Source organism: Nomascus leucogenys, chromosome 11, assembly GCF_006542625.1.
Source record: "Nomascus leucogenys isolate Asia chromosome 11, Asia_NLE_v1, whole genome shotgun sequence".
Classification (NCBI taxonomy): domain Eukaryota; kingdom Metazoa; phylum Chordata; class Mammalia; order Primates; family Hylobatidae; genus Nomascus; species Nomascus leucogenys.
Window position 1 is genome coordinate 118744405 of NC_044391.1, and position 14218 is coordinate 118758622.

A 14218-nucleotide genomic window follows, 5' to 3' on the forward strand; every position below is an offset into this window, starting at 1 on the left:
TTCTTGGACTAGAAATCTTGACCTATTCTACCAGTATACAGTGCTCTTGGGCACACGGTAGCCACACAGAGCACTGTTCTGGAAGTGGTTCCCAGGCCAGCAGCAACATCATCACCTAGGAAGTTGTTAGAGGTTTACATTATTGGATGTTACCTCAGACACGTGGCATCAGAAATTCCAGGGTAGGGCTGAGCAGTCTGATTCAACAAGCCCTCCAGGTCAGCCTGATGCCTGCTGAAGCTGGACAACCGCTGCTGTGGAATGTAGAAAATCTCATGGAAATTATATAATTTATTCATAAAAATTCCCAACGAATTTAGCAATTACTTTTGACAGTTCACAGAGAAATTTATCTAAATTTTAGACTTCCAGTTTTGGAGGACTAGTATTTTAAGTCTTCATGGTTACAGCTTTGCATCTGGAAGTTCTAGTGCGTTGCTTTTTTGCTCTGTGGAAACTGTGATGCTTGGTTATATCATTCCCCCCAACCCATATTTTTTTGTTAAAAACAAACTGAAAAGCTTCCTGTTACTTTTTAGGAATCATTTTGGGGTAGGGGAGGGATAAAGTGCTGATCATAATATGAAAACATTTTATTAAAAGCTTTATTGCCGGGTGTGGTGGCTCACGCCTGTAATCCCAGCACTTTGGGAGGCCGAGGCAGGCGGATCACCTGAGGTCAGAAGTTTGAAACCAGCCTGACCAACATGGCGAAACCCCGTCTCTACTAAAAATACAAAAATTAGCCAGGTATGGTGGGGGCCCTGTAATCCCAGCTACTCGGGAGGCTGAGGCGGGAGAATGGCTTGAACCAGGGAGAGAGAGGTTGCAGTGAGATTGTGCCGTTGCACTCCAACCTGGGCCACAGAGCGAGACTTTGTCTCAAAAAAAAAAAAAAAAAGTTATTAAATACTTTAAAAAAAGTATAATGATCTCCCTACTGCCACCTCTACCCCTAGGAGAATACAAGAATGAAAATTCCAGGAGATATTGAAAGGTGGTGGGGCAGGGAGCCTGAGTAAGATTTAGAAAATAGCCCCCATTTCTTCCCATTGTAATTTTTTTTTGTTTGTTTGTTTTTGTTTTTGTTTTTCCTTGAGACGGAGTCTCGCTCTGTCGCCCAGGCTGGAGTGCAGTGGCGCAATCTCGGCTCACTGCAAGCTCCGCCTCCCGGGTTCACGCCATTCTCCTGCCTCAGCCTCTCCGAGTAGCTGGGACTACAAGCGCCCGCCACCTCGCCCGGCTAATTTTTTATATTTTTAGTAGAGACGGGGTTTCACCGTGGTCTCGATCTCCTGACCTCGTGATTCGCCCGCCTCGGCCTCCCAAAGTGCTGGGATTACAAGTGTGAGCCACGGCGCCCGGCCTTTTTTTTTTTTTTTTTTTTTTTTTTTTTTGAGACGGTGTCTTGCTCTGTCACTCAGGCTGGAGTGCAGTGGCGTGATCTCAGCTCACTGCAAACTCTGCCTCCTGGGTTCAAGTGATTCTCCTGCTTCAGCCTCCTGAGTAGCTAGGATTACAGGCGCCTGCCACCACGCCTAGCTAATTTTTGTATTTTTAGTAGAGACGGGTTTTCACCATGCTGGCCAGGCTGGTGTCGAACTTCTGACCTCATGATCCGCCTGCCTTGGCCTCCCAAAGTGCTGGGGGATTACAGGCGTGAGCCCTCGTGCCCAGCCCCCATTATAATTTTTTTAACTTTTCTCTCAAGATCTGAAGGAAAATCCAGTGCAGTGGCATGGTGGGGTGCAAGCATACCATAGTTAACTAACCTATAATCTCAATGCATCCTAAAGGTAATATTAAGTAAGAATCTCTGTGTCTGAAGAGGTATTTTAATGATGGTATCTGATATTTGCACTAAATGATATCTCTTTCAAAATCCCTGATTTTTACTAGGATAATGCAGCTGCCTATTAGTCACATACCTGTTTTTCAGCATTTTAAAATAATTTATAGTATAGTGCTTTGTACAAAAGACCTAGTATACTTATGCATGGGCTTTGAATTCAGAGAAATCTAGGTTTGCATATCAATTCAGTCTCTTACTAGCTTTGTGTGACTCATAGGAAAGTTTTCTAACCTTTGTAAATGGCAGTTTCCTCATCTGTGCAATGTCTACCTCATAAGGAGGTTTTGTAAATTAAATGAGATTATAGCCCTATGGAGCAATAAACAAAGGTTCCAGTGCATATACGTGCTTAGCAAATGTTATTTAAAAGTTTTAGCCTTTCTTTTCCTTCCTCTGCTTGCTTCAATGCTGTATTTTTTTAGTTAGTAAAAATATATTCACTGCCTGTGTTTCAGTCACTGTTCTAGGCACGGATATACCTTTTGAATTATGCTTTTTGAATGTTAAATAAACCAAGTCCAGTTTGTTATAAAATGTTTTTAGGCCAGGCATAGTGGCTCACGCCTGTAATTCCAGCACTTTGGGAGGCCAAGGTGGGAGGATTGCTTGAGGTCAAGAGTTTGAACCAGCCTGGGCAACATAGTGAGACACTGGTTTCTACAAAAGTAAACAAAATTAGCTGGGCATGGTGGCATGCATCTGTAGTCCCAGCTACTTGGGAAGATGAGGCAGGAGGATGGCTTGAGCCCAGGAGTTTGAGCCTGCAGTGAGCTGTGATTGCATCACTGTACTCCACCCTGGGTGACAGAGTGAGAGCTTATCTCAAAAAGTAGGGGGGTGGGGAGGGTGGAGAGGAAATAATATTAAAAAAAAAATAAAAGTTTTTAGTTTTGTTATTCTTATTTTACATTTCATTATGGTGTTGTAAAATATATATAACAGGATTAAATTGCTATATTGTAACTGCCATGATCCTAAACTGACATCTTCCTTCTAATATGAACAGTGAAGATAGTTGACTGGTTACTACTAGTAATTAGTATCATGTTTTCCTGGAGCTTTTTGCTGAAGTCATTTTTTGTACCATTTAGTTCCCTTCTGAATTGTACTTGAAGGATTTTGTTTTACCTTGAAATTTTTGGTTATCATTTTAAAGGTTTTCTTTTAAAACTTCTAGAGAAAGTCTTTATTGTAGTGATCTATAGCTTTTTTAAAATTTGAAGTGAGAAGTTACCAAATAATAGTTTTATGTTTGGCAGCAAAGTTTTCATCATAATAATGCCTCATAAAACACCTTTTCATAGAACAGCTTTCATTTGTTTTTGTTACACAATTTTTACATTTCATAATTAAGTGACGTTGACCTTGTCCCAGTCCAACATATGTCACCAATTAAGCAAGACTAGAACCAGGTTTATAGACTACAAGGAGAGTCTCTTAGCTAAATTAAATCTGAGTTTGATTTCATTTTTTATTTCTCTGGTTAAATTTCCTTATAAGTTTTCTCATAGCTGAGCTTTGGAAATATGTACCAAAATTTTATCAGCCTACTTACATTTTTCAGCGTCCCACTCTCCTAGGGTACGTGGAAAACATAACTGGGGAAGAAAGCCTTTTTTTTTTTTCTGAGACAGAGTTTCGCTCTTGTTGCCCGGGCTGGAGTGCAATGGTGCTATCTCGGCTCACCGCAACCTCCACCTTCCAGGTTCAAGCGATTCTCCTGCCTCAGCCTTCCAAGTAGCTGGGATTACAGGTGCGTGCCACCACGCCTGGCTAATTTTGTATTTTTGGTAGAGCCAGGGTTTCACCATGTTGGTTAGGCTGGTCTCAAACTCCCGACCTCAGTGATCCACCCGCCTTGGCCTCCCAAAGTGCTGGGATTACAGGTGTGAACCACCGTGCCTGGCCAAGAAAGCCATTTTTTCAAGTCATTCACAATATGTGATTGCTTTTCCTGAGGGTCAAACTGATAAAACATGACATGTGGACTATCCTTGATAACTTTTCCAATAAGACACTTTTTTCTTAAGGGTCTTACCTCTATCATATTTTTGAAGGAGAAGAACGTGCAACAGAAAAATCAAGGAGGCTTTTTCTTCAGAGGGTTGGGACTAAAACTGGGTCTGGATTTGGGTATAGGCTTGCTAAAGAGGGAGACACGTCTCCAAATTGAAAACCTAATGACAACCGACATACAGAATGGTAAGATCTCTAGGTATCTCCCCTCCTTGGCTGATATACTCCTCTGATTATTGGAGTTTTTGTCTTTGGAGAAAATCTAGTGGAAAAGAGAAAAGATTTTAAGGTACTGGTACTTACAGAACCCAAATGAAACAGCCAGGTCCCTACACTGTACCTTACAGGGAAGTGTACATACAGAGCTTCCACCCAGAATTTCAATGTTACGGGTTTTTTGTTTGTTTGTTTAAGACAGAGTTTTGCTCTTGTTGCCCAGGCTGGAGTGTAATGGCGCGATCTCGGCTCACTGCGATGTCTGCCTCCCGGGTTCAAGCCATTCTCCTGTCTCAGCCTCCCGAGTAGCTGGGATTACAGGCATGCGTGGGATTACAGGCATGCACCATCACACCTGGCTAATTTTGTATTTTTAGTAGAGATGGGGTTTCTCCATATTGGTCAGGCTGGTCATGAACTCCTGACCTCAGGTGATCCACCTGCCTCGGCCTCCCAAACTGCTGGCATTACAGGTGTGAGTCACTGTGCCTGGCCTATGTTTTTAAATATGAAAAGAAAACTAAATACTACTAGATAGTTGAAGAACATTTCTTTTTTTTTTTTTTTTTTTTTTAATTTTAGTAGAGACAGGGGTCTTACTGTGTTGCCCAGGCTGGTCCCAAACTCCTGAGCTCAAATGATCCTCTTACCTCAGCCTCCCAAAGTGCTAGGATTACAGGCGTGAGTGCCTGGCCTTGAAGAACATTTCTGACATCAAAGAAAAGAACATAACAGAAGGAACCCAGAGAAAACAGACAGTGCCGACAAAAGAAAAACTTCCGAAAATCTGGAATCAATATCCTAAAAGTCAGAAAAGAAGGTACTGCAGACATGAAATATAGTAAGGGTCTCTAAGAAAAGGTCATAGGAATGCTGGACACGGTGGCTCACTCCTGTAATCCCAGCACTTTGGGAGACTGAGGCAGGTGGATCACCTGAGGTGAGGAGTTCAAGACCAGCCTGGCTAACATGGTGAAACCCTGTCTCTACTAAAAATCCAAAATTAGTTTGGTGTGGAGTTTCACCATGTTGTCCAGGCTGCCCTTGAACTCCTGACCTCAAGTGATCCACCCGCCTCAGCCTCCCAAAGTGCTGGGATTACAGGTGTGAGCCACTGCGCCCGGCCCCTGAGACCCCATTTTTACAAAAGATTTAAAAGAAAAATTAGCCCGACATGGTTCCACATTCCTGTGGTCCCAGCTACTCAGGAGGCTCGGGTGAGAGAATCACTTGAGCCCAGGAGTTCCAGGTTTCAGTGAGCTGTGATTGCACCACTGCACTCTAGCCTGGGCAACAGGGCAAGACCCTGTGTCAAAAAAAAACAAACATGCACACACACACACACATGAGTTAAAAGTGATTGCTTTAGGGAAGCAAGTATTGGGAGTTAATGAGGAATTAGACCTCTCCTGTTTGGGTGCAAATTTTTACTTTCAGCCTATATCCTTCTACTTGAAGTGAGTTTCTTGTAGATAACATAGAGTTGCACCTTTTTTTTTTGTTTTTGAGACGGAGTCTCGCTCTGTCGCCCAGGCTGGAGTGCAGTGGCGCGATCTCGGCTCACTGCCAGCTCCGCTTCCCGGGTTCATGCCATTCTCCTGCCTCAGCCTCCCGAGTAGCTGGGACTACAGGTGCCTGCCACCACGCCTAGCTCATTTTTTTGTATTTCTTTTTTGTATTTCTTTTGAGATGGGGTTTCACCATGTTAGCCAGGGTGGTCTCGATCTCCCAACCCTGTGATCCGCCCGCCTTGGCCTCCCAAAGTGCTGGGATTACAGGTGTGAGCCACCGCGCCTGGCCGCATCATGTTTTTAAATCCACTTTGCTCATCTCTGTATTTTGGTCATTTGATCTGTCTTGTAGATAATTTGTATTTCATATCGTTGATGTGTTAGGGCCTAAGTCTGCCATTTTGTTTGTTGTTTCCTTTGTTTTCCTTTCTGTGTTCTTTTTCTCGCCTTCCCGTGGGTTTCGTGAACATTTTTTAGAATTCCATTTTCATTTCTCTGCAGTGTTTTCGAGTGTATCTCTTTGTGTAGCTCTCTTCGTTGCTGCCCTGGGTATTACATGAGAGAAGTCTAACTCGTCAGTCTATTGGTGTCCTTATTTTACGAGTCTGAGTGAAGTATAGAAACCTTACCCCCTTCACGTCCCTTTACCTTCCCTGTTATAGTTGTCTTAAATATTTTCTCTATAAATATTTAGAATCACATCAAATAATCTTATAATTTTTGCTTCCAATATAATTTGGAAAACTCAAGAGAAGGAAAGTCTTTTATATTTACCCATATTTTTGCTTAGTGTTATGTACTGAATTTTGTCCCTCACCCATAGATTCATACACTGAAGTCCTAACTCTCAGTACCTGCGATTGTGTTTGGAGGTAGTACTTTTTTAAAGAGGTAATTAAGTTAAGATGGCATCATTTGGGTGGGCCGTAATTCAATACAAGTGATGTCCCTGTAAGAGGAGATTAGGACAAAGACAAAGAGGAAAGGTGATATGAAGACCCAGAGAGAAGACAGCATCTGCAAGCCAGTGAGAGAGACCTTAGAAGAAACTAACCCTGCTAACACCTAACATCTTCATCACCTTCTAGCCTCCAGAATTTGAGAAAATACATTTGTTTCAGCTGCCCATTGTGTGGTATTTTATTGTGGCAGCTCTAGCAAACTCATACGCTGTGTCCCTTCTTGGTGTTTTAAGATTCCTTTCTGTCGCCCAGGCTGGAGTGCAGCCGCAATCTCGGCTCACTGCAAGCTCCGCCTCCCAGGTTCACACCATTCTCCTGCCTCAGCCTCTCCGAGTAGCTGGGACTACAGGCGCCCGCCACCACGCCCGGCTAATTTTTTTGTATTTTTTTAGTGGAGACGGGGTTTCACTGTGGTCTGGATCTCCTGACCTCGTGATCCGCCCGCCTCGGCCTCCCAAAGTGCTGGGATTACAAGCGTGATCCGCCCGCCTCGGCCTCCCAAAGTGCTGGGATTACAAGCGTGAGCCACCGCGCCTGGCCTACTCATTCTTTTAAATTACATCTGCTGCTACAGACTCTCAGTTTTCATTCATTTGAGAATGTGTTGATCTCCTCTTGATTCCTGAAGGACATTTTGCTGGATATATATACAATTCTGGGTGAACAGTCTTTCTTTTAGTGATTGAAAGATGTTTGGCCAGGCGCAGTGGCTCATGCCTGTAATTGAAACACTTTGGGAGGCCGAGATGAGCAGATCACTTGAGCCCAGGAGTTCAAGACCAGCCTGGGCAATGTGGCGAAACCCCATCTCTCCAAAAATTAGCTGGGCATGGTGGCACATGCCTGTAGTCTCAGCTACCTGGAAGGCTGAGGTGGGAGGATCACTTGAGCCCAGGAGATCAGAGCTGCAGTGAGCCGTGATCGTGCACTGCACTCCAACCTGGGTGACAGAGTGAGACTGTCTCAGAAAAAAAAAAAGGACGATGTTCGGCCACTTCTTTCTGGCTTCCGTGGTTTCTGATATGAAATCTACTGTCATTTCAATTGTCTCTCTCTTACTGCTTTCAAGATTTTTTTTTTCTTGGCCAGGCACGGTGGCTCATGCCTGTTATCCCAGCACTTTGGGAGGCCATGGCAGGAGGATCACTTGAGGCCAGGAGTTCAGGACCAGCCTGGACAACATAGTGAGACATCTTCTCTACAAAAAATACAAAAATTAGCCAGGAGTGGTAGTGTGTGCCTGTAGTCCCAGCTACTCAGGAGGCTGAGGTGGGAGGATCTCTCGGGCCCAAGAGGTAGAGGTTGCAGTGAGCCGTGATGGTGCCACTGCACTGCAGCTGGGGTAACAGAGTGAGACCCTGTCTTAAAAAAAAAAAAGGACTTTTTTTCTCTGTCTTCAGTTTTCAGAAGTTTGGCTATAATGTGTCTTGTAGATGTCTTTGGGTTTATCCTCTTTGGGGTTTGCACAGTTTCTTGAATCTATAGGTTCTTGACTCTTGCCAAACTTAGGAAGCTTTCACTTCAGTTCATTTTTCAGCCCTGAGAAGTGCTGAAGTTTTCAGCCCTGACCTCCTTCTCTTTTTCCAGGATTCTGATGACATGAGGGTTAGATTATTGTTACAGTCCCATAAGTCCTTGCTTTGTTCAGTTTTTTCCCCCCAGTCTGTTTTCTCTCTGTAGTTCAGACTGGGTAATTTCTGTTCTGTCTTGCAGCTCACTGATTCTTTCCTCTCTGCCCTCCACTCTGCTGTTGAACCCATCCATTGAGCTTTTTCTGTTTGTTTGTTTCCCCTTCATATCTTCTTTCTTGAGAACTTCTTTTTGTTGTTGTTGTTGAGGCTTTCTGGTTTTCATTTGTTACAACAGAGTCTGTAATTGCTCTCTGAAGCATTCTTAGGATGGTCTAGCATCTCTGTCATCTTAGTGTTGGCATTTATTGTTTTTTATTCGGTTTGAGATCTTCCTGATCCTTAGTATTGTAAATGTTTTCAGTTGTGCATTTTGGGGATTATAAGAGTCATTACAGTCTGGCAAGGATGGAAATTTAGGCTCCCCACGTAACTTTTGAGTAGGGGTGAGGCTACTCAAAGGTTGCATGGGAAGCCTGTTTTTTTCCAGTTTTTTTCTGAGATATTTGGGTGGAATAGAGCAGTTATTATCTAAAAGTTTTCTGTCTTGCTAAGCTACCCTTTCCTGATGCTTTATTATTATTTTGTTATTTTTATTTTTTGAGATGGAGTTTCACTCCCAGGTTGGAGTTCAGCAGCATGATCTCAGCTCACTGCAGCCTCCGCCTCCTGGGTTCAAGGGATTCTCCTGCCTCAGCCTCCTGAGTAGCTGAGATTACAGGTGCCCACCACCACGCCCAGCTTATTTTTGTATTTTAGAAATGGGGTTTCACCATGTTGGCCAGGCTGGTCTCGAACTCCTGACCTCAGGTGATTCACCAGCCTCTGTCTCTCAAAGTGCTGGGATTACAGGCATGAGCTACCTACTGTTCCTGGCTATTTTATTTTTAAACTTGGAGAGGTCAGCTCCAAGTCTGGGATGCATGAGGCAAAAAGAAAACCCAGGGAATTCGTTGCTATTGTTCCTTGAGTCCTGAGGTTCCTAGCCATCTTCTCTCAACCTTATATCTGTTTTATATATAGTATCTCGGGTTTTTAGTTATAAATTAAAATTTTACATAATTTTAGAGATTTTTAAGGTACATGTCACTAACAAGAGGCAGATTACATTTCTACTTTGAGTATACACATTTAATTCTTTAAATTATTGTGGAGAAGAAAACAGAAAAAGGAAAAAGTACATTTGTTTCATCTTCCCAGAAGCAGAAGTCACTAACTGGCATTTAAAGTTATGTAAATAGGCCGGGTGCGGTGGCTCACGCTTGTAATCCCAGCACTTTGGGAGGCTGAGGCGGGCGGATCACGAGGTCAGGAGATCGAGACCACGGTGAAACCCCGTCTCTACTAAAAAAAAATACAAAAAATTAGCCGGGCGTGGTGGCGGGCGCCTGTAGTCCCAGCTACTCGGAGAGGCTGAGGCAGGAGAATGACGTGAACCTGGGAGGTGGAGCTTGCAGTGAGCCGAGATTGCGCCACTACACTCCAGCCTGGGCGACAGAGCGAGACTCCATCTCAAAAAAAAAAAAAAAAAGTTATGTAAATATACTGTTTTGATAAAAATAAAAGTTAACAGTTTTTAAAAGATAACCTAAAGTCAGGTAAAAAAAAAAATACGACTTTTGAATGAAAAGCATTAGAAAAACTATGTTTTGCGATCTCCTTGGGTTACATAATTAATATTAATAGCTAAAATGATTTTTATTGCATTATCTCAGTAAAATTTTCATGGGAATGGTAAGGTGGTTGAAAACGAAAAGGAAATACCTTTTAAAAACAAGGAGTGTTTTTAAATGTGACAGATGTAAACAGAAAGTCTGAAAAGTGTAACCCACTCTCATGACTCATCACGGGGTCTTCAGTGACTGCGCTGCTGTCTGTGTTCTTGGTGTTTAAACTTTAGTCTGTGGAATGCACCATGAACAGTATCATTGTGATTTGTTAAATAGCTATCAAATAATATTTTAAATTATTACTTTTATATAATTATTTAGGGACTTTTTGAAAATTACTTTTTAGTTTATTTCATATTGATTGTGTATTTCAGAAATTTTCATAGTTTGCATTTACCATTTCTTTATATGTTAAAGGATATTAGTCCTATAATATTCTTCACAGTTTTACATTGCTCAGTGTTGAAAATCTCTTATACAGATTATTTGTCATCATCCCTGGCCATTTTCGCATTCATAGTAGTGTCTGTTCTCACAGAAAATGATGGTACTGTACATGTGAGTTTTGCATAATGGGCTGATTGGGTAAGGATGATGTCACTGCGTGGGACCGCCTGGAGGAGTTATTAGAAGAACACAAGACTTTTGACTGCTAGCATTTCTTAATAAATGCCATACTGTTGAAAACATTAATTTGTGTTTGGACTGGAATGAACCTTGGTTTTCCTGGCTTAGTTACTGAGATTTAAAGAAATAAGTCCTAATGTCATAATTACATAGCCAAATAGAGTGAAATATTAAGCATTTTTCTCCCTGGCAGAGAGAAATGGGGTTAAGAAGGAAAGAAGTTACTAACTGCTAGTCTCCGTTACACAGTCGTGAGACTAATTTTTGAGATTTGAAGTTCAGGAATACTTTGAAATTTTGTTTCTGTAATTTGTGTATTATTCATTTTATTACTGAGAGATAAGATATGGTTATTAGAAAAGTCCATAATTTTAGAGATTTTTAAGGTACATGTCACTAAGAAGAGGCAGATTACATTTCTTTTCTACTTGGAGTACTACATAGTTGATTTTTTAAATTGTTATGGTAAAATATGCCATTTTGCCCATTTTTAAGCATCTGTTCAGTGGTATTAAGTACCTTCATACTGTTGTGCAGCTATCACCAACGAAATCCACTTCCAGAACTTCTTTCATTATCCCAGACTGCAACTCTGTATGCGTTAAACACTAACTCCTCATTACTTCCTGGGAATCATTCTGCTTTATGTCTTTTATGAATTTGGCTGTTCTAGGGACTTCATATAAATGGAATCATATTTATCGTTTGATGTCTGGCATATTTCACTCCATAATGTTTGCAAACTTCATGTTGTAGCATGTCAAAGAATTTTATTCCTTTTTGAATGTAGAATAATATTCCATTGTATGCGTATAACACATTTATGGAAATATCTGTTCACCCATTGGTAGACATTTGGTTTGTTTCCATCTTTTGACTGTTGTGAATAATGCTGATGTAAATATTGGCCTACAAATATCTGTTCAAGTCCCTGCTTTCAGTTTTTTTTTTTTTTTTTTTTATTGAGGTGGAGTCTCGCTCTGTCGCCCAAGCTGGAGTGTAGTGGCGCCATCTTGGCTCACTGCAACCAAGCTGGATCATATGGTGGCTCTGTTTTTAGTTTTTTGAAACAGCCTCCTGGGTTCAAGTGATTCCCCTGTCTCAGCCTCTCAAGTAGCTGAGATTACAGGCACATGCCACCATGCCTGGCTAATTTTTGTATTTTTTGTAGACACAGGGTTTCGCCATGTTGGCCAGGCTGGTCTCGAACTCCTGACCTCAAGTGATCCACCCACCTCGGCCTGTCAAAGTGCCGGGATTACAGGCGCAAGCCACCACACCCAACCAGTTCTTTTCATTCTATTCCCAGAAGTGGAATTGTTGGATTGTATGGATCATAAATATACTTCCGTGTTTGATTTTTTGAGGACTGCCATATTCTTCTCCACAGTGGCTGCACCATTTTACTTTCCACCCAGCAAAGCGCAAAGGTTCCAATTTCTCCACATTCTTACCAACACCTGTTTTTTCCTTTTTTAATAATAGTTATCTGAATGGGTATGAAGTGGTATCTTATAGTTTTTTTAATTTCTTTGAGTACGTAGTGGCTGCATATATTTATGGGGTCTGTAAGATACTCTGATAGAGCCATACAATGTGTAATAATCACATCAGGGTAAATGGGGTATCCATCACCCCAAGCATTGATGCTTTGTGTTACAAACAATCCAATTACACTCTTTTAGTTATTTCAAAATGTACAATAAATGATCGTTGACTGTAGTCATTCCCAACAGTGACTTTATGATTAAGAAAAATAGAGAAAACAGTGGTAAGCAAATGAATCTCACAGTAATTAATTAAATCAAAAATGGGTAATGATAGAGGGATGGTTTGTCATCGTATTCCTTTGTCTTCTGCATTTTCTGAAAGTTTGCGGCTGATCCAGATGCTTAATCAGACTCAGGTTCTGTTCCTTTGGCAAGACCATAGGTAATGTTCTGTTCTTCTAATGGGAGGCATATAATTTCTTTTTTTTTTTTTTTTTTTTGAGATGGAATCTCGCTCTGTTGCCCAGGCTGGAGTATAGTGGCTCCATCTCAGCTCACTGCAACCTCTGCCTCCCAGGTTTAAGCGATTCTTCTGCCTCAGCCTCCCGAGTAGCTGGGATTACAGGTGTGTGCCAACATGCCCGGCTAACTTTTGTATTTTTAGTAGAGATGGGGTTTCACTATGTTGGGCAGGCTGGTCTCAAACTCCTGACCTCAAGTGATCCACCCGCCTCGGCCTCCCAAAGTGCTGGGATTACAGGCGTGAGCCACCGCGCCTGGCCTGAGGCATGTAATTTCTGATTATCTTTTGTAAAGATAACAGTCATTGATGTTCAATTCTAGATCCATTAATTCATAGGGGTTTCAAAATTGTGATATTCTATCATTCTTTTTTATTCATAGCTAGAATACTTTTATAGAGAGATGCTCCCATTCATCTATCGTTTACTCAGTGATACCTTCATATAGGGAAGGCAGGATAAATGTTTGATTTTTTTCTCTTAATTTCCTCAGATGTTTGATTTTTCCTTCAGTTGTATTAGTTCGTTTTCATGCTGTTGATAAAGACAGACCTGAAACTAGGAACAAAAGGAGGTTTAATGGAACTTAAAGTTCCACATGGCTGGGAAGCCTCAGAATCATGGCGGGAGGCAAAAGGCACTTACTTACACGGCAGCTGCAAGAGGAAATGAGGAGGGAGCAAAAGTCGAAACCCCTGATAAACCCATAAGATCTCGTGAGACTTACTCACTCTCACGAGAATAACACGGAAAAACTGGCCTCCATGATTGAATTACCTCTCCACTGGGTCCCTCCCACAGCATGTGGGAATTCTGGGGAATACAATTCAAGTTGAGACTTGGGTGGGGACACAGGCAAACCGTATCACCAGTTTACAAGATAGTGTATTAGTTCTCTGTCATCTTTTTTGGGTGTGTGTCATAAACTCATGTAGTTCAATATATGTGATGAATTTCAGTCTACTGTAGTCATCTTTATCAAAAAAAGCTCAGATTGCCTCATCTTTGGCCATTGGGAACAAAGACGGTTCCTGAGTCTTTGTGACCTGACCTTGATCATCTTTGGTGAATAAAGGGACAGTGTTTTTTTGTTTTGCTTTTCAAGAACCTCAGCATATTTTCTGTGCCTTTAGGAAGGTGGATTTTAGGGATCTATTTGTTTTAGGATATTTGGAACTGATTGATAGGATCTTTGATATAATTTGTAAGCAGATATGCCTTAGAAGTTGTGTTACTTTTAAAGAATAATAGTTTTATTTTTTAGTTTATGTGGAAAATCAAAAGATTTCAATAAAGTAAGTTCCAAAGACTGATTTTAAACCTAATTTAATTTTTCTTTTAGACCTGTCGCGAAATCGCCTTTCAGAAATTCCTATAGAAGCATGTCACTTTGTTTCTCTGGAAAATCTCAACTTGTACCAAAATTGTATTCGGTATATTCCAGAGGCAATTTTAAACCTACAAGCTCTAACATTCTTAAATATTAGGTAAGAATATTGTTTTCTTATTTTAAATTTTTGGTTTTATGTGATCTTTTCAATTTTCCCCTCTCTTTCCCTAAAATATTTACCTATATATATGCTATCTATTCATATCAGCAGTTTCTGTATGTGCTCTTGGATATATTAACAGTATTTCCTATATCCCTCCAGTTTCTGTCTTTATCTTTGGCTTTGCAGTACAGACGCTCCCTGACTTACTGCAGTGGGGTTACATCCCAGTAAA

General features: G+C 41.3%; 1 protein-coding gene across 10 annotated transcripts in view; it reads left to right on the forward strand.

Moving 5' to 3' along the window:
- Positions 1 to 14218, forward strand: part of LRCH3 (leucine rich repeats and calponin homology domain containing 3) — a 94875-nt gene that overhangs the window by 13568 nt on the left and 67089 nt on the right. For all 10 annotated transcript variants that reach the window (XR_004032377.1, XM_030823053.1, XM_030823056.1 and 7 more), the window contains exon 2: positions 13836 to 13980. Coding sequence is in view for 9 of the 10 variants with exons in the window: in XM_030823053.1 (XP_030678913.1) it covers positions 13836 to 13980 (145 nt within the window). In the remaining variant the exon portion in view is untranslated. The remainder of the gene's footprint in view (positions 1 to 13835; positions 13981 to 14218) is intronic.